This window comes from Kogia breviceps, chromosome 10 (genome assembly GCF_026419965.1).
Source record: "Kogia breviceps isolate mKogBre1 chromosome 10, mKogBre1 haplotype 1, whole genome shotgun sequence".
Classification (NCBI taxonomy): domain Eukaryota; kingdom Metazoa; phylum Chordata; class Mammalia; order Artiodactyla; family Physeteridae; genus Kogia; species Kogia breviceps.
Window position 1 is genome coordinate 45493047 of NC_081319.1, and position 19531 is coordinate 45512577.

At 38.8% G+C, this 19531-nt stretch overlaps 1 protein-coding gene across 4 annotated transcripts in view; it reads right to left on the reverse strand.

Moving 5' to 3' along the window:
* Positions 1 to 19531, reverse strand: part of ULK4 (unc-51 like kinase 4) — a 559443-nt gene that overhangs the window by 282971 nt on the left and 256941 nt on the right. For 2 of the 4 annotated variants that reach the window (XM_059075830.2, XM_059075834.2), the window contains exon 31: positions 15980 to 16028. The exons of the other annotated variants lie outside the window; for them this stretch is intronic. In XM_059075830.2, the coding sequence (XP_058931813.1) occupies positions 15980 to 16028 (49 nt within the window). The remainder of the gene's footprint in view (positions 1 to 15979; positions 16029 to 19531) is intronic. 4 annotated transcript variants of the gene reach the window in all.

A 19531-nucleotide genomic window follows, 5' to 3' on the forward strand; every position in this document is an offset into this window, starting at 1 on the left:
AAAATTATCTACTTAACACTGCTTGTTTTACTCACGTGTTCTAAAATGTGCTTTCCACACAAATGGTTCTCGGGTAGATCCTTCTAAATTAAATTGAACCATGTCAAATCCTTGGTTAATATTCTTCTGAGGCTCACAGAGGACAAGAAGCAGAGCCTGAACCCCTTGGCAGGCGTGTGGACCCCAAGCACCTTCCTTCCATCCACCACCACTCCCCCTTACACACCCACTCGACCGTGTAGGTATTCACTGAGCACCTACTATGCGCCAGTCAGTGATCTGAGTGCAGGGATACGATGGCGACCAAATATCACATAGTTCCTGCTTCACAAAGTCAGTAATCATGCGGTAGACTTTTAATCAACTAATCACACAAAACAAGCATAAAACTGCAAAATGACAAGTGCTATGAAGAAGGACAGCGTTTTGTGAGCACCTGTGACAAAAGGCCTCTCACCTGGTCAAAAGAGACCAGGTAATCCTCAGAAGAGACAGCTGGGAAAAGAGACGAGGGCTCACTGGCAGTTTACCTTGGCAGGAGAACAGAGTCATCCAAGCACCGGAAGGACAGGCATGCCCGCCCCTTGGGGAAGGGAGCAGACAGAGCAAATACACACTTCTGCTGGTGAATATGGTCCAATGTGCAAACTGCAACACTTCCTGCTCAGCCCAAGTGTGCTTCCCTCCTGGAAGGGGTGATCACCCCACAGCAGGGGGTTGGTCCACTGTGTCTCTGTTACAATTTACATCGTTCTGTGTTATAGCTATCGGGTGGGTTATGTCTGCCTCCACAGTAAACTGTGAGCTCACTGAGGCCAAGATCTGGGTTTCATTCTCCTCTCTGATCCCAGCAGTGCGTGACGACCAACTGACTGAACAACAGTGATGGCCACAGGTCACCCCCCAAAACTCCACATAATACCACTTTCCACCTCTCTCCCTGACACACACTCAGGAAACAGATGTAGCTCAGGTTGATGCCTGTTATTTCTCAGAAGGAAAACTGATAAATGGATAAAAGCACTTAAATCAAGAGACCAGGATAAGAACAAAATAATTCTAATGAAAAGAGAAAAAGGAATGATTATTGATTTTTTAAATTAACATTATAGAATACCATCAGTTGAACTGGTAAATATCCAAGACCTAGTGATTTGGGGAAAAAAAGCATTAAACACTATCTTAATGCAGACAAAATGAGAGAAGTCACAAATATACCAAATTAGGAAGAAAGGTAAATGTCCAATATGAAAATAAATATTTACACAATACTTTAATAAATAATGGATTGGATATTCTAGAAAAATTCAAATTTCCAAAGTAAATTAAAGAAGGAAAAAAACAAAAACCTGAAGAGCCAATAACTAGGGAAGAAATTTTAAAGTTGTCAAAAAGTAATTAAATGAGAAGAGATAAATCTCCTGTATAGAAAATTCCAAATAATTTACTTAGATACTCTGCCCTCAAGAAGGTAGAACTTAATCCCCAACCTCTGAGTGCCTAATGACTTGCTTCCAAAGAGTAAAGTATGGAAATGGGGGGAGAAGTAACTTTAGAGAAACCTGACAAATCCCAGCCACATAATCAAGGTTAACACACTCAGTGACAGGTCTTGTTGACTGCATGTACCCTTGATATGATGTGATGAAAACAGAACTTTACCTCTGTGGTATTCCTCCCCCAAGCCCATAACTATCTCATCATTAAAAAAAATTGGACATACTCGAATTATGGGATATTCTTCAAAACACCAGTAATACTCAAAACTGCCAAGGTCATCAAAAACAAGTAAAGTCTGAGGAAATGCCACAGCCTAGAGAAGATTAAGGAGACATGATAACTAAATATTCAAGTAATCCACAGGAAGGCAGGAGAACGAAAACAGAGAAAGAACCAAAAACAAAGACAAAAAAGGAAAAACAGAAAAATAAAATGGCAAACTTAATATCTAATATCAATACTTACATTAAAAATAAAAGATCTAAATAAATCACTGAAAAGACAGATTTGAAGAGTGGATTAAGAAATAAAAATGACCCAACTACATGCTACCTACAAGAAACTCATTTTAACTATAATGATAAAGGGAGGCTGAATATTTAAATGATGGAAAGAGACATACCTTGCAAACAGTTATCAAAACAAAGCAGGTGTGGCTATACTGATATCAGAAAACACAGACTTTAGAGAAAAGAAAATTAAAAGGAACACAGATATTACATAATGACAAAATTATAATGATAAAATGACATCATGATTCAAATCACCAAGAAGACTTAACAATCCTAAATATGTATGAACCAAGCAACAGAGATGCAAACACATGGAAATACAAACTGGGAGACGAGAAAAGAGAAAGAAACAAATCCATAATTATAATTAAAGACTTCAACACCCTTCTCTCCTCAACTGATAAAAAAAACTAGAAAGAAAATCAGCAAGGATATAGAAGTCAACACCACCATCAACCAAAACGGTCTAATCAACATTTATACAACACTTCAACCAATAACAGCAGAATACCCATTCCTTTCAAGAATCCACAGAACATAAACCAAAAGACCATATCCTTGGCCATAAAACAACCCTCAAAAAATGCACACAAACTGAAAGATGCAGAACATGGTGTACCAATGTAGATTTTCTGCTTTTGATACTGTACTATAGTTAAGTGTGCTACAACCACTGGGGGAAACTGAGCACAGTACACAGGACCTCTCCGTGCCACCTTTCCAGTTTCTTGGAAAACTATACCTATATCCCAATATAAAGTTAAGAACAGTAGTAGGCCTGACATGAAAACTACAGACCAATTTCATACATTTACAAATACTTACGTAAAAACCCTTCTACAAGTTTGTGTATTAAATCTAGCACGACATTAGAAATGATAATGCATTATACCTTAACTATAATATAGCCACGTAACACCTAAGGCTATTCTGTGCCAGACGACAGGTGAGGCTACAGAGATAGGTGTGGCCCCTTATTCTCATAGTGCGGATGAGGTAGAGAGGTCTCTGAAATTCAAAGGATGAGATGCACTCAGTCATGCAAGGAGACAGGAGAAGAACATTCTGGGGAGAGGGACTAGTAGAAGCAAAGGTCCTGAGGAGGAGAAAAGGACGCCTATGCGTAGCCTATTCAGTAAATTGAGCTGTCAACGTGGTGACAGCACAGTCAGGAAGGGAAAGTGAGGATGACATGAGGCGGGACAGGAAACCACAGTCAGATCATGCAGGGTTCGGAAGGAATTGGATTTCATGATGTAGGTGATAAGAACCCACTACAAATAGAAATATGCTGCTGAAAGGTTCTCACATAAGACACGGAGTGGTGTGAAGTACACTTCCATATTACATGGAGGATTTATTTCTGAGATGGAAGAAAAAATGGAATGTCTGATGCCCATACGATGTGACATATAGAGCATAAGTGTGCTAGACATGAATAAAAATGGATGAGAGGACCAGAAGTTACCTAGTATTCACGAGTCATTAAACATACATAAGACATCTGGGCCCTAAATATTCATGATACACTAAATACAAAACTAAATACTAAAACAGCAGATACCAATACATGAAGTTTTAATTAAGCCACACATTGGTGCCATCTACTCAGGTGTGTGTGTTCTTTGCTTAAGAAACACAAATAAAACCCATGGATGGTCAGCAAGTTCACTGGTAAGTATGGCCAGGGCCAACTATACATGTCGCACCAAGTATGTGCTGTTGGCCTGAGATACTTTTCTGTCGGTGGGCCTTGTTCCTCAGAGGCAACTCTGAGGAAGGCTGATGCAGCCTGGGGGTGTGGGGGGAGCGCATACGAACACACTGTTCCTCGGGATTCAGGTGGAGTGTACTTCACTCTGCTTGCACCCTATTAAAAGGTGTTAATTTACCCTACGCCTTACTTCTCACGCTTAATTGGGTCAATAAATCACGTGATGTGAGGGGTTTTTTTTATTTGATCTGTGATCCCCTATGTCCAATGACCCTTGGTTACTTTGTCTGGTAGTATATTGGGAGGTAATCATTACAGCAGGGTAATTACCTACATGGTAGTAGGCAAACTGAGGTAAATTAAAGATGCATATTGTAAACCCTACACCAACCATTAAAAGGTAAAATACTCAACTGATATAAAAGGTGGCTGGAAAAGATAGAAATAATCAAGAAAGAAGAACAGAAGATGCGACATGAAACTAGTAGTAAGATGGTAGATTAAAATATTTTTAATAAAAATGTTCTAAACACCTCAAATAGAAGACTAATATTGTAAGATTGGATAAAGAGGTAAAATCAAACTACATCTATCTCCAGGAAAACACCTTTAAATACAAAGGTGTAGACAGGTTAAAAGTTAAGGGATGGGAAAAGATATGCCTCTAACACTAATCAAAGAAAGCTGCAGTGGTGATACTAACATCAGACAAAGTGGGTTTTAGAACAAAGAGTATTACCAAGGAGAAAGAGGAGCATCTCATAATGATAAAGAGTTCCATTCCTCAAAATGACACATAATCCCAAATTTAATTTTTACATGGAATAACAGAGCTTCAAAGCAGAAAACAAAAGTGATATAACTGAAAGGGAAACAGCCAAAGACACAATTATAGCCAGAGACACTATTACCTCCCTCTCAGTAAGTGACAGACAAGTAGACAGAAAACCAGTAAAGACACAGAAGACTTGAGCAACACTAACAACCAACTTGACTTAACTGACATTCACAGGACGTTCCAACTAACAACAGAAGTTACACATTCTCCACAAGTATATAGGAAACATTTACCATGGACTGGGCCATAAAACAAGTCTGAAGAAATTGTACAGGATGCAAATCATACAAAGTATGTACTCTAACCACAATGTAATTAAATTGTAATCAACAAAAAATACATTTGGGCCCCAAATATGGGAAAACTAAATAACAGACTTCTAAATAATCCATGAATCGAAGAAGAAATCACAAAGGAAATTAGAAATGATGTTGAATTAAATGAAAATGACATAAAACATATCAAAATTGAAACTAGGACAGAGCTTAGAAGAATATTTATAGTACTAAATGATTATTATAGTAGTAAAACAGAGAAGTCACAAACTGATGACCTCAGTATCTCTTAAAAAATCAGAATAAGAGCAAAAAATGAAACCCAAAGGAAATAGCAGAAAAAAGGTGTAATAAAGAACAGAAATTAATGAAAAAACAAATAGGAAAAACAATCAATAAAACCAAAAGCTAGTTCTTTCAGAGGGCAAATAAAGGCAGTAAACCTCTAGCTAACTAAATCAGAGGGGAAAAAAAAAAGGGAACACTCAATTTTTCATCACGGTTCAAAAAAGCAGTATCAGAAATGAGAGGGAGGCATCACTATAGATTCTCAGACACTAAAAGGATAATAAGGCAACACCATAACAACTTCATGCCAATAAATCTCACAGCTTAAATGAAATATACAAATTCCTTGAAAGATACCAAAAGAAATAAACTGAATAACCCTCTATCCATTAGTGAAAATGAATTTATACTTTAAAAGCTTCCCACAAAGATAACTTCAAGCCCAAGTGGCTTCACCGGTTATTTTTACTAAACATTTAAGGAGAAAATAAATACCATAAATACCAATTCTAAAAGAAAATTTTTCCCAAAAAATTGCAGAAGAGGGAACATGTTCCAACTCATTCCCTGGGGCCAACACTACCCTGATACAAAAATCAGAAAAATATTATAAGGAAAGAAAACTATAGAACAATATCCTTCATGGACATAGTCACAAAAATACTTAAAATTTTTACTAAATCAAATCCAGCATTATATATTAAAAAAATACAGCATGATCACATGGGTTTTAACTCCAGGTGGCAAGACTGTTTTAACATACAAAAATCGATCAATAAATTCACCATATTAAAAAGTGTTTTAAAGAATTACATGATGATTTTAATAAATGAAGAAAAAAATCCATCAGTGAAATCTCTCCGCAAACTAGGAATGAAAGGGAACTTCTCAACCTGCTAAAGGATTCTAACAAAAACCCAATGGTTCACATCAGACATAATGCTCTCTCCCTAGGAAGAAGTAAGTATGCTCAACAAAAGAAGCCAGGGATCATTAAAAAAAGAAAAGAGTCCATCCCTTATTACTAGTTTATATAAAATTCTAGGAAATGTAACCTAATCTACAGAGACAAAGTAAATTAATAGCTGCTTGGGACAGGAATGGGGGTAGGGAGGGATGGGTTAAAAATAGGCACAAGGAAATGTTGGTGATGATGGGTATGTTCATTCATTATCTTGATTGAATCTTTATGTAAAAACTCATCAAATTATATCGATACATTTAATATATGCAGCTTACTGTATGTCAATACAGACAATAAACAAAATGTAGCGAATGAATGATAAATATGGCATTTCAAGTCACCATCATGACGAATTACATCAACGAACACCACTGAAAGAATCTGGTGTTGGTGAGAGGGAGGTACGGGGAAGAGAAAAGCTGGACTGGTGGTCGTTCCTCACAACAACGTTATTTTAGAGCAAAGATTTAGGATTTAATGATAAAACCATAAATGTATAGAATAAAAGATGGATTAATACTTTATAACCTTGTCGAAGAGAAGTTCTTTCCTAACGGAAGTTATAAGCAAAAAAAACCTGATAAATTTGACTCTGATATTAAAAAGCACACAGGTCAAAATACAAACAACTGACAATTTAAAACAGCTGTCCCCAACCTTCTTGGCACTAGGGACTGGTGGAAGACAGTTTTTCCATGGACGGGAGTGGGGGGATGGTTTGGGGATAATTCAAGTGCATTACATTTAGTGTGCACTGTATTTCTATTATTATTACATTGAACTATATAATGAAATAATTACACAACTCACCATAATGCTGACAGGAGGCGGAGCTAAGGCAGTAATGTGAGCAATGGGGAGCAGCTGTAAATACAGATAAAGCTTCACTCACTGGCCCACCGCTCACCTCCTGCTGTGCAGCCGGGTTCCTAACAGGCCAAGGATCACCGGTACCGGCCTGTGGCCCAGGGGTTGGGGACCCGTGATTTAAAAGACCAATAATACTCAGTTGTGAGTATGGCAAGGCAGGTGTTGTTTTATACTACTGCTGCGTGGGAAATTTTATACACTTCAGAGAGTAATATTAAAATACAAAAGATGTATATACTTCGGTGTAATATGCAACTTGTAAGAACTTATCCTATAGAAAATCACACAGATGTACAAAGATATTCTCTGTTCAGTGCTGCTCATATTAGCAGAAATTTGGGGGGGAAACCTGAAATGTCCATCAGTGGGGATCGGCTAAATAAATTATGCTAATACAAAAAATATGATATGGCCATCAAACAGAACAAATAATACATATGGGTGTACGTACATACACACACACCCTGCTGCCATGGACATTGTAAAGTAAGACAGATATAAAATATATTATTTAGGGCTTCCTTGGTGGCGCAGTGGTTGAGAATCCACCTGCCGATGGAGGGGACGCGGGTTCGTGCCCCGGTCCGGGAAGATCCCACGTGCCGCGGAGCGGCTGGGCCCGTGAGCCATGGCCGCTGAGCCTGTGCGTCCGGAGCCTGTGCTCCACAATGGGAGAGGCCACAACAGTGAGAGGCCCACATACCGCAGAAAAACACACACACACACACACACACACACACACACACACACACACACACACAAATAAATAAATAAATAAATAAAATAAAATAAAATAAATTATTTAGTAGGGTCCCATTTTTTAAAAAAAAGAAGAGAGAGATAATACATATGTGGGGGACTTCCCCGGCGATCCAGTGACTAAGACTCCACACTCCCAATGCAGGGGGCCTGGGTTCGATCCCTGGTCACGGAACTTGATCCCACATCCTGCAACTAAGAGTTCACATGCCGCAACTAAGACCTGGTGCAGCCAAATAAATAAATAAATATTTTAAAAATACATACATGAAAAAATAATAAGGAAAATATGCATCAAGCTGTAGGCTGTGATATTATGGAAGACTTTCCCATTCTATCTTAGACATTTCTGTACGATTTGAACTTTTTACAAGCACATATTGTTTTTGTTGTCAGAAAAAACAATCCTGTGTAATAACTTGCCCTTACTGGCATCTCATCATAGTGTTTCTCCAGTTTGGTACCTCTAATAAATCCAAAATGCAATTCACTTGCTAGAGCTATTAAAAAAGCTCTCCTTTCCCCATAAATCTGTAAACTGCTTTACTGCATCAGATTTCCTGGCTCAGCTTGAAAATCCTTTGCAGCGAGGGGGTAAGCACATAAATTCTGCTTTTTCTTGCTCATCCAGGAAAACAAATGCAAAGAGCATCAAAAGCAAGTGCTAGTAGATGTTTGCTGCTTTAATCAAAACTAGTAACTTTTTACTGATATTTCCACATTCTCAAAAAAGTGGGTACCTCAATAATTTTGTTCATGAATAAACTTATGGGGTCCTACATTACTGAGGAACTTTTAGATAACATAACATTCACTGGTCATGTATTGAGAATGAATGATCACTGCTTTTAAACTTGGCTCTTCCAGTACCTCTTTGTATATACCACAAGTTACCTTACTTTGTTCCATCTATCAAAGGGCCCCAAACACACAGGGCTTTGGAGTAGTGAGAATGGGCAAGGCCTGATGACCACAGTGGGTATTTTAACACAAGCCTGAACCCAAAGTTGACCAATGGCCAATCACTGGGCATCCTCAGATATTGCAGAGTTAGGAAAGAAGTAAAATTGAGTGGTATCACTAGTCATGGCCAAAATTCAGGGGAGCTACAACCACACTGCCTTTTGTGAGTACATTATACTGAAGAACACTGGCCCTTCCTACCATTTCATCTTTCAATCCACCATCAAGGGGAGAAAGGTCAGCTATGATTGAAATCTTGAATAAAGCGTCTAAATGTAACAGCCATGCCTCACTTCCCTCACTTGTTCACTAATAAACCAAAACGTACTGAAAAACAAAAAGCAGGGAGGGCAATGTGCTGGGGACAAACGCAGTTTCGTTGAACATAGAGCAGTTTCCTCCTGAAGCGAAAGTCACAATGTGACTGACGATACAAGACAGGAAATCACCTACTGCAGCACTATCCAACAGAAATATAATGCAAGCCACGTATTTTTAATATTCTGAAAGCTGCAGTAAGAAAAAAGAAACAGATAAAATTAATTTTAATAATATTCCATTTAGCCCAACACGCCAAAAATACTGCCATTTAAACATGTAATCAATACAGGAAAATTAATCAGCTACGTTACGCTCTTTTTTCCCTTGGAAATTTGGTATCCATTTGACACTTAGAGCGCATCTCAATTCAGACAGCTGTGTTTCAAGTGCTCGTTGTGCTTTATGTGGCTACTGGCTACCATATTGAAAAGCGCAGGTCTGCAGGAGAAATTTAATCAACAGCACAGGCAATGAGATGAGTGCAGGAGGACAGGCTCACATAAGTACCTAAGATTCACAGACCTTCAAACAAGAACACTGCCTCTTCTTCCAGTACTATACTAATTCTTTTGCTTGTTCAAAATTTAATCCAGTGTTTGTTTTCTCTTGATTCTCCCTTATAACACCTTATTGGACCATGCATCTCTTTTCACTGGTTTGTAACTCATTCTTGTTGAGGTTTCATTTATTTGCTATGCCCTAATTTTACCCTTAGTTCTTCACAAGTCTAATCCCATGATCAATTAAGAATAAAACCATGGCTTCCCTGGTGGCGCAGTGGTTGAGAGTCCACCTGCTGATGCAGGGGACACGGGTTCGTGCCCCAGTCTGGGAAGATCCCACATGCCGCCGAGCAGCTGGGCCCGTGAGCCATGGCCACTGAGCCTGCGCGTCCGGAGCCTGTGCTCCGCAACGGGAGAGGCCACAACAGTAAGAGGCCCGCGTACTGGAAAAAAAAAAAGAAAGAAAGAAAAAAAGAAAAAGAATACAACCAAAAAAACACAAAAGCTTAACACTCTTAGGAAGTACATTATTTGACATCCTATCACTTTCTACTTCTATGGTTTGTAACTAGACCATCTCCTTACAGAGTAGGAAGAGTATAGTACCTGTTTCCTCAAAGTGAAGCCCAGGAACTAGAGCAGAACTAGAAACAAGAATGATGATGATAACACACAAGATTACACTGACTTGGGAGAAGCCCTATGTAACACACTCCCAATATATGCCCTGTGATTGGCCAAAGATATCCTAAGCCCTATTTTAGCATTTTTTCAGTGGATATAACATGTAGTTTTTATCTTAATACAGTCCATCTTCTTTCAAACCATGTGGGCTGATTATGCAGTAACTAGTCATGCTTTAGCCCAAGTATACTGATAGAAGTTTATTTTACTTAGCTTCAACCCATTTATTCAGCTAACCAGATAACATGGTATTGATCAGATCAAAGCCATTAGTTCAGCTGCTGTATGGGCAACTTCACTTCATTCAATTCAGTATCAATACATTGCACACTAGCCCCAGAGAGTTATTCTGTAAATATCAGTTTACAGAATAGATCTGCATAAATCCATCTTCTTCCTCACACCCACTGAACAAAACACTGTGAAGTACATACTTTAATGGCAGTATGTTAGCAGTGTATAAAATCATCTTCGTATACACCAGGAATTGGTTATAGAGCTCCATCTTACAATCTACAGAATCCCTGATAGGTATCCATGTAGATTGAAGATTCAGATTCATCCCCTGCATCCAGTAAGTACTCTTTGTGTAACTTTTAAAGTACCTTCCTAAGTCAAGCATTTTGAAATTTTAATCAAATCATGTTTTCTATTTTAGAAACTCATGCTCAAGTGCAGAGCAGCAGCTTATTAATGGCATATTGGACACAAGCATGCAGATGCTTAAACTTATAAGTAACCTGTCATTTTAACCCTAAGAACCAATTCACATTAGATGGGCTGCAACTAAAATGGAGCAAAGTAATTTTAGAAGCCTGATGAACGCTCAGGATTGGAAACATTCCTTAAATGTGATGAGGCTACCAGTCTGTACCACTTTGGTATTTCAGGGACTAAATCCTTTAGGCTCCAAAGGTTGGTAAAGAGACTCTTTTCTAAAGATACAGTTGACTTGAAAGATTTACTCAAACTTGCTTCAACTGCTATCTTCGACAACTGTTAAAATAATATAACTGTCAAACTTGTGTGCTGCTAATCCCTTTTTTATTGTTAACATTTGCCAGTGAAATTGCTGTTTAATTGTCTGCTCTGGAATAGACACATAAAATATCATGACAGCGATATTTTGGCACATATTGGAAAATCTGCTATGAATATAGATTTTTTTCCAATAAAATACAGGTTGCCAATATTACTTGGCATTAAAATGATTTACAGAAGTAGGTCAAAACATAAACCACTGAAATAAAATGAAGAGAGATTAGAGTTAGAGCAAAACCCAAAGGCTGATCCATCCAAATTTATACTTAAGACATATTTAAAAGCAATGTCTACTCTTTGGAAAGTGGCAAAGGAGAAAGAAGAATGCTTTCCATACTGCCTGGCCAGCAACTCTGCACTCAAAAACCAAGCCACCAGGTCCTCCTATGATTGACTTTCTCCAGGAGCCCGCATTTATTAAGCAGATCCAGACTGCCTTAGAGTCGTAGACCCTGAAGGCTGTATGTGGGAATCTAGTCAGCTAAATTCAATGCAGGCTGCCTGAGCCTCCACTCCCCCCAACACAGCTGCCTTGTGCTGCCAGTGAAAATGCAGTGTCTGCCAGGGAAGCAGCACGGAGCTGCTGAGACAACTCCCTTTTGTAAGCTATCAGCTACCTGGTTCTTCCCGCCGCTTGGCCTGCCAAGAGTGGGGGCGCTTGCAGCTGGAACACAGGATTAACAACATCCTGCCTGTTCTCTGGCCTGAATGTGGTGTTAGAACTCCTGGACCCTTAGATGAGACCTCTGAGACTGGCTCTATCTTTTCAGCTCCCTTCCCACAGTCCCTTTGGCTGATCTCAAAAGCCTAGGGCTTCCCTGGTGGCACAGTGGTTGAGAGTCCGCCTGTCGATGCAGGGGACATGGGTTCGTGCCCCAGTCCAGGAAGATCCCACATGCCACGGAGTGGCTGGGCCCGTGAGCCATGGCCACTGAGCCTGCGCATCCGGAGCCTGTGCTCTGCAACGGGAGAGGCCACAACAGTGAGAGGCCCGCGTACCGCAAAAAAAAAAAAAAAAAAAAAGCCTCGCTGATGGAGTCTTACAGGTGACTCCCAGAATCCAGCTATTAACCTGTTTCAAGTTTCCAGTATAAGCCCATGACCCTAATCCTGATCCTCTTCCAGACCCAACCCCAATGGCCAGGCAGCATACCTCCTCACTGCACATAGCCCCAGCAGTAGAGGGGCTCAAAAAGTTTTCTTTTAAATAGAGGATCCTGATTTTTTTCAATTTTTAAATTGAAAGTATACTTTATGTACAATGTTATATAAGCTACAAGTGTACAAGATATTGATTCACATCTTTTCAAGGTTATACTCCATTTACAGTTATAAAATATTGGCTATATTCCCCATGTACAATATAGCCTTGCAGCTTATTTTATTCATAATAGCTTGTACCTCTTAATCCTCTACCCCTGTATCGCCCCCACATCCCTCTCCTCTCCCCACTGGTAACCACTAGTTTGTTTAGAGGACCATGATTTTGAAGAGCATAAATTATTTGCAAAGCCAACAATTAAGAAAGAACCACAGTATAAAGCCCTGCGGGAATCTGGTCCCAAACTACTCACTCCCTGCCATTTCTCCACGGCCCTGGTGCAGGCACATTTAAGTACTCACCATCCCCAAAGCTGGAATGCGCCCTCTCCTCACCGACAAGCCGCTCAAGGCCCTGTTCAAAGGTTACTTCTGTGAAACTCCTCTCCCTACATGGAGCAGAGCCAATCACTCCCTCCCCTGGGGTTCACAATATTCTCTTTCTCCCCTGAGAAACCTCCTACCAAACAGGATGACAAATTTAGAATTCTGCTGCCTTCATCTTCACCTTCCTCCAAGCCTGCAGGAAAGACATAGAAGCTGACTGCAATTCCTGCCCACCAGAAGAAACAGTTTCGCTTTCTAATGAAAAACATCTAGGAGAGGATGTCTTACACTGTGGGTAAGAGCATATCATATGAGGAACTCTAGAAAAGAACGATGTTATAAAGCCCATTATCAGGCTCTAAGTACATCAAACCGAAGATGGAAAACAGTTATGTGCTAAGAGTAAAGAAAAAAATCATCAAGACGTCACAGTGGACCACCAGCTAAACGAGTCAAATGCTGTTTTGTTTTTTAATGAGTGGCTAAAAGACACAAGCAGTAGCCAAAGGGTCTCGTACAATCTTTTCATCATGTCTCGTTCTGATCAAACCACTGCTAGAGGCTGCTATATATATGCCAGACACCACCTAGGCCCTTGAACTTAGAAACCAAACCCAACTGAAGTATACACTGTGTTTTCTTGAATCCAGGAATCCATCAGTTCTAAGATACACCATTATTTTATCAAGCACTACAGAAGAAAAATGCTGCCAATTAAACTATGGCATGGTTTCTTATTACTTAGAATTTTCATTTTATTTTTATTGAAATAAAATGGAAAGAGCTCTTTTAAACTTAGACATATATTTTTCTAATATATCGTTCTTGGGCACTAATAAAAAGAAAAATAAAACTGAAATGAATTGGTTAAGGCAATGACAACCAGGTCACCTGGCTGAAAGCTACTGTAAAATGTCATTGGTTTGGGAAGTACAGCCTGGATTCAGAAATGTTAAAATATGGGGGGGAAAAAAAGTACAGCATAGAATCAATAAAATATTATGTCTAGCTCCGTGACAAAAATTTAGAAAGGACAAGGTAAGAGTTCATAGGACTGCTACAAAGATACTTCATTGATTAAAAATGTATTTATACAGAGAAAAAAGTAGAGATTATTCAACTCAAGAAAGACAAAAATAGAATAGGGATTCAATAATGTTCTTCAAATACATCAAAAGTCCTGTCCCAAAAAGCAGTGATTTCCAACTGTTTTTTTTTCTTTACTTTTTCTTAGCAGCAGGACCTCTTTTCAAAATAAGGGCCTACAAAACACTTGAGTATGGAGCTGTTCCAGCAGGAGGAAAAGCCTCATCCCAGAAATGCCTCCGAGGTCACAGGGCTCAGGACAAGTTGAAATCCTGACCTGGAAAGTATATGTCACCTCTATGCACTCCCAACGACAGCTACAACACAATGACAGGGGTTTCAATGGTGGCATTAATCAGTTAAACATTTGCACAATATGAAGCCTTGCTAGGTGCTCGTTACACAAAGATTCATCACGTATGGAGGGGTTTTGGTAACCTACAAGGAAGAATTTTCCATGTGTGGGAATTTAGACCTTGAGATGACTGCCAAAGGCTGGGTAGAGAACTTTCTATCAGTCACAAAAAGAGCTGTATTGACCTCAGCAGGTCAGAAGCCCTCCTGGCACAGCAAGGGGATGAGTCACATCCATGAGTTTAAGGTCCAGTCTAGCTCCAGCTCTGTCTGCAGCACCAAGTCTCTTTTCAAGTGCAAGCCAGAGGTGGCTGAACGTGGACAGCTTTGGCTCCTGCCCCTTGCCCAACCGTGCAGCCGAACCCAACATTAACGGCACCCGTGGCCCTCCAAAAACAAATCCAACTCCACAACAAATTAGCAAGTGATGTATGTCCTACTGAAGGTGGGAGATGCACATACCACTGGGAAAAGCTTAAAAATCCCCACTAGACAGCTGATGATCTCCATGGTTCTTCATCCCCTTTTTCTCCCTTTCTTCTCCTGATACTGCCTCTAAAATCCCCTTTGACTATTTGAAGCAATTCAATCCTCTAAGCACAGTAGCTCTGGGTCATCTTGTTGTCACTTGAGCGTGCTTTGGGAATACTACCCATGCCCCACCCTACTCCCAGCCTAACTCAAATAGCTCAGCAAACCCAACAGCTCTCCACCAAAAAAAAGGGCGATCTGAAGCTAAGAAAAATGTTTTCACCATACAGCCCTATCAGCACACAAACCAACTTGTAGATTAATATTTTAGGATGATTAAAGAGGGCTAATCTTCCATTTGTAGGGTTATCAGACAATAACAGCTATTGCTCCATTGATGACCAAGGTAGATTCGGCTGATCTGACTGTGGACATGTCCCCTCCTTTGTCCCTTGCACTGTCAGTTAGCTATGGAGGGAAGCATTTTGGTAAAGGGGGGACAACCCACTCAGGTACAAGAGAACACTTCTTTGGCTAAGGGCACTCCCTTGCTATAAGTACCAACTGACTTCTCAGCCTAATTCTCAGATTTGTATTTAGGGATTTATCAGAAGTGAGAAAAGCCAACCCTACGTCCCATTTTATTCTCTAAACATAGGAACCAGAGAGGAAAGGTTTTCCTTAACCGATGGTTTTCAATCAAGTTGTGTTCTACGAATGGAAAAAATGGTGTACAGAAGCTAAGCTATTCTACGTTCTGAAGAAGACAACTTCTGCCTGTAGGCATAGAATTGTTGATCTGACCCAGTGATGACAAAGTCAGAGAGCTTCATGGTGAAAATCAGAAAATTCAAATTGAAGCACAGCAATCATCATTCTGCCCTTCCTCCACAAACCAACCTCAGATACAGTATTCTTTCTATATTAGATAACATATTTTTTAACTTTATAGAAATAAAATGCAAAGGATTTTCAGAAAGAGGGCAAGTCATTAAACAGCGTCCCTATACAATCTCAGAGCTGGACAAGAGCTCAGACAAGGAAACTGAGGCCTAGTAAGGTTCAGTGACATGATGGACACACAATACTTCTGGGGAGAGTTAGGGTTAGAACCCAACCAAACAACGTGGTCAAAACTTTAAAAATTTTTAAATTTCACTGAATTTCAGACGCACATTTCTTCTCTTACCAGAATTACATCAAAAATGCGTGGGATCAGTTTGCTTTTTTCCACAAGTCTGTTAAAAAATGAAAAGATAATTTTAATTATTTTTAAATTATTTAAACTGCTACCCTGATATGGAGCATTGCAGCCCCATGTTTTATTGCTTAAATTCTGTGACTGAAAAATATTATGACTAAATACTCATTTTAATACACTGAACTACATCTAAACACAAGAAATATGAGGCTTCTTTGCAAATGACTATTAGCTTAGCCTCACTGATCTGTAGCAAGTAAAACCTCAAACAGACTGCTATTTATAAATGTAAAATTTTATTAAAATTCACAATTATTATAAAGACTGTCAAAACAGGCAATGCCACCTGAAATAATGAAACCAATCCTCCCTGTAGTTAAATTATTAGCATGCCACACTGTAATCTTTCATATATGCCTCATTAGTTATCTTTTCAGCATTAATGGTTTAACGTACAATGATTTTTAACGATCTTTTAAAAAAGGTAGACATCAATCACGCAATAGTTTCTAGGCACTTTCTCTCATCAAACGTAGTTATAAATTGTCATCTGTTTGTAACAGAAGAATTTTTTCATGCTACTTAAGGGAAAATAGCCTTGATTCAAAAGTGATAGTTTTTTAAGAACAATACTTCAATCCCTAAATGTTCCTTTACTCCAGGGGTCAGTAAACATTTTTCTATAAAGGGCCAAATAGTAAATATTCTAGGCTTTGCAGGCCACACAGTCTCTCTAGCATCTACTTACCTCTGTCTCCATAATGTAAAAGCAGGCATAAATAATACATAAATGAATAGGCATGGCTGTGTTCCAATAAAATTTTATTTATAAAAACAGGCAGTGTCCCATATGTGGCCCACAAGCTATAATTTGCTGATCCTGCTCCAGTTTAAAAAAAAAAAAATCAGATTCCTTAACTTTGTAGGATAAAATATAGCACTTAAGACAACCATGTTGTTTTCGTTGTATGTATGTGCTGTTTGTCTATTTCACAGAAAACGCCAGGATAGAAAGGGAATTTATCGTCTGGCATCCCTAGAGCTTGTTTGTCTATGATAATACACCGATGAAAGAAAAGTCTATGAGATTAGCCAAAAAAAAGATCACAGTGTTTTACAAATATCTGTTAAGGAAAAGTGAGATACAGAGAGAATTCTCAGAGACTGAAGCACTTAGAAAGCCCTAGCTCAGTATCTAGCAAAAATAAACGTGATGATTTCTGTAGTCTCGATATATTAGAGGGAAAAGGTTTTGACTACAAATATTAAATTCATTTACATTCTCTCACTTTCCTGGGCAACTGAAGGCTCAGATGTGAGGATGGAGCTCCTTATACCATGCCTGGGCAGGACAGGAAATGCACAGACTCAGGACCAAGCACAACTTTACGTCAGCACATTCTTAATCCTCTTCCTCAGCTTCCTAGATGTTAACCATATCGTTTGCTAAATAGGTCTTTTTTAATTTTTATGGTATATACTTTTATTAGGCCCAGGCTGAAAGAGCCAAGCACATACATCTCCAAGTGGCCCTAGCAACCACAGCCAAGAAAGTCACGGGGACACAGGCACCACTGCCTCCCCAATGGTACCTAGAAGAGACAGCTCCCTGTATCACAGTCTACCCCAACATTCAGATCCAGAAGCAGCCACTCACAACACCAGCCTTTCTGTGATGGTATTTTAAAATACATCCTATTACTAACATATGATTACATAAACGATCTTAATTCTTTCTTAAAATTTGCAACTAGTTCATCTCCGGGTCTCTGCATGATGAGCAGGCTGGCCTGGACTATCACTTTAAGTCTCAAGTCTCCTTCAAGTTCTAACACTTTGATCCTCACATTCTTCTGAACACAATCAACCAGAAAAATTTTGTTCTTTGATTTGACTAACACATAATTTAGAGCCACATCTGTAAATAAAAAGGGAACTCAAGCTGAATAAAATCACTTTTAGTGAAAAAAAATTTTTTTTCTATGACATTTTCTGTGGCTCATGAACTAACCTCACATGTAATCCCAAAAGCACTCTAAAGCAGGTATGGGACAACGGTGGCTGCATACACTTACAACTACCTGAGGCAGCATTTTTCCAGACTGTGGGAAGTGACTGATAAGTGGGCAATGAGTTTACTGGCTATTGACTAGCATGTTCTTAATTTAAGACAATAAAATAGAAAATATCCAAGGGTGTCACACACCCAGTATTGTCCATGGCATTTTTATTTCACTTATAGGTCTGAATACGTGTACTGGGTAGTGACATAAAATGCATTTTGTTTTATTGTGAGTTGCATATAAAATATCTGAAATCCACAGATTTTAGACTGCTTTAGAGACCATAGTTTTCAATCTGTTCTTAAATATTGATTTTAAAAAATACGTCTCCTTACTTTAAGCATCTCCTTTCATATCATCATAAGTCCAATTAGTAGCTCGGTTCTCAAATGATCAACCCTTGATGTGCTCTGAGTACTGGAGCTCTCTTGCTCTGACCTGGTCCTCTGGGGAGCAGCTCCGGTGCTCGGGCCTCTGTAGAGCAGGGAGGAGGAGGCTTCCCTCTAAACAAAGTGGATGTGGCTGGTTCTCAGGGATTTATTCAGGCAGCAGGTCTTAAGTCATCACAGAGACTTTGGAAAATCATGACTCAAAAGGCTATCTTACCCGGGGGCTCTGTTGTGGTTGGCCCCCATGATTTAAATGACCAGTATCATCTTACTACATGAGTCTGTTATTTCCTAAATTTGAAAAGAATGAAATCTCTATGGCTTATAGACATCCCGAAGGACAGGAAGGGAAAATATTTATCTGAATTTTTTAAACCAAAAACAAAGTAGAGATCTTTTTGAAATTATCCCAAATCTTCAAAGGATTGTGAAGATAGTAACTGTAGCACAGTAAATTTTTCTTCCTTTATGTTAGCCATCTAAGTACACTGTATTTAAGTAATTCTAGATGATTAAAATGAAATATACTGCCCTTTCCAAATTCCATTCTTGGGACTACTTTACCTTGGGTTTTTTTGTTGGGGAGGGGCAGTTCTTCTTCCTCTTAACAGTGTAATTTAATGATAAGATTGTACATGGTGAAAGAGCTTTCCTTACAAGGTTTTATTACGTGAGATTGACTGGGACTTTGTATATCTGTGGTTTATGTTATTAACAAAAGAGGTGCTGTTTGAACTAGAAAATTTTGAATGAATTTATGAAAATCTTTAGGATACATTATTTGGCATTCTAACTCCCTCCTGTTCTTAAAGTAAATGTTGGTATTGGGAAATTTTTAAAAATCTATTTTTTGATAAATTATTTATTGATAATTTTTAATTGATAAATCATTTGATAACATTTTCATGTATTTATTAATGCTTGATAACTCATTTAAAATACCATGTATTTAAATTCTGATAAATACTTAGTTGAGATTTATCTCTGGAAGCTATGAGCACAAATTTTAAGAAGATTTTATCACAAAATGTGCTAAATGATTACCAAAAAAACTAAAATGTATACTTTAAATAATAGGTCAACACTTT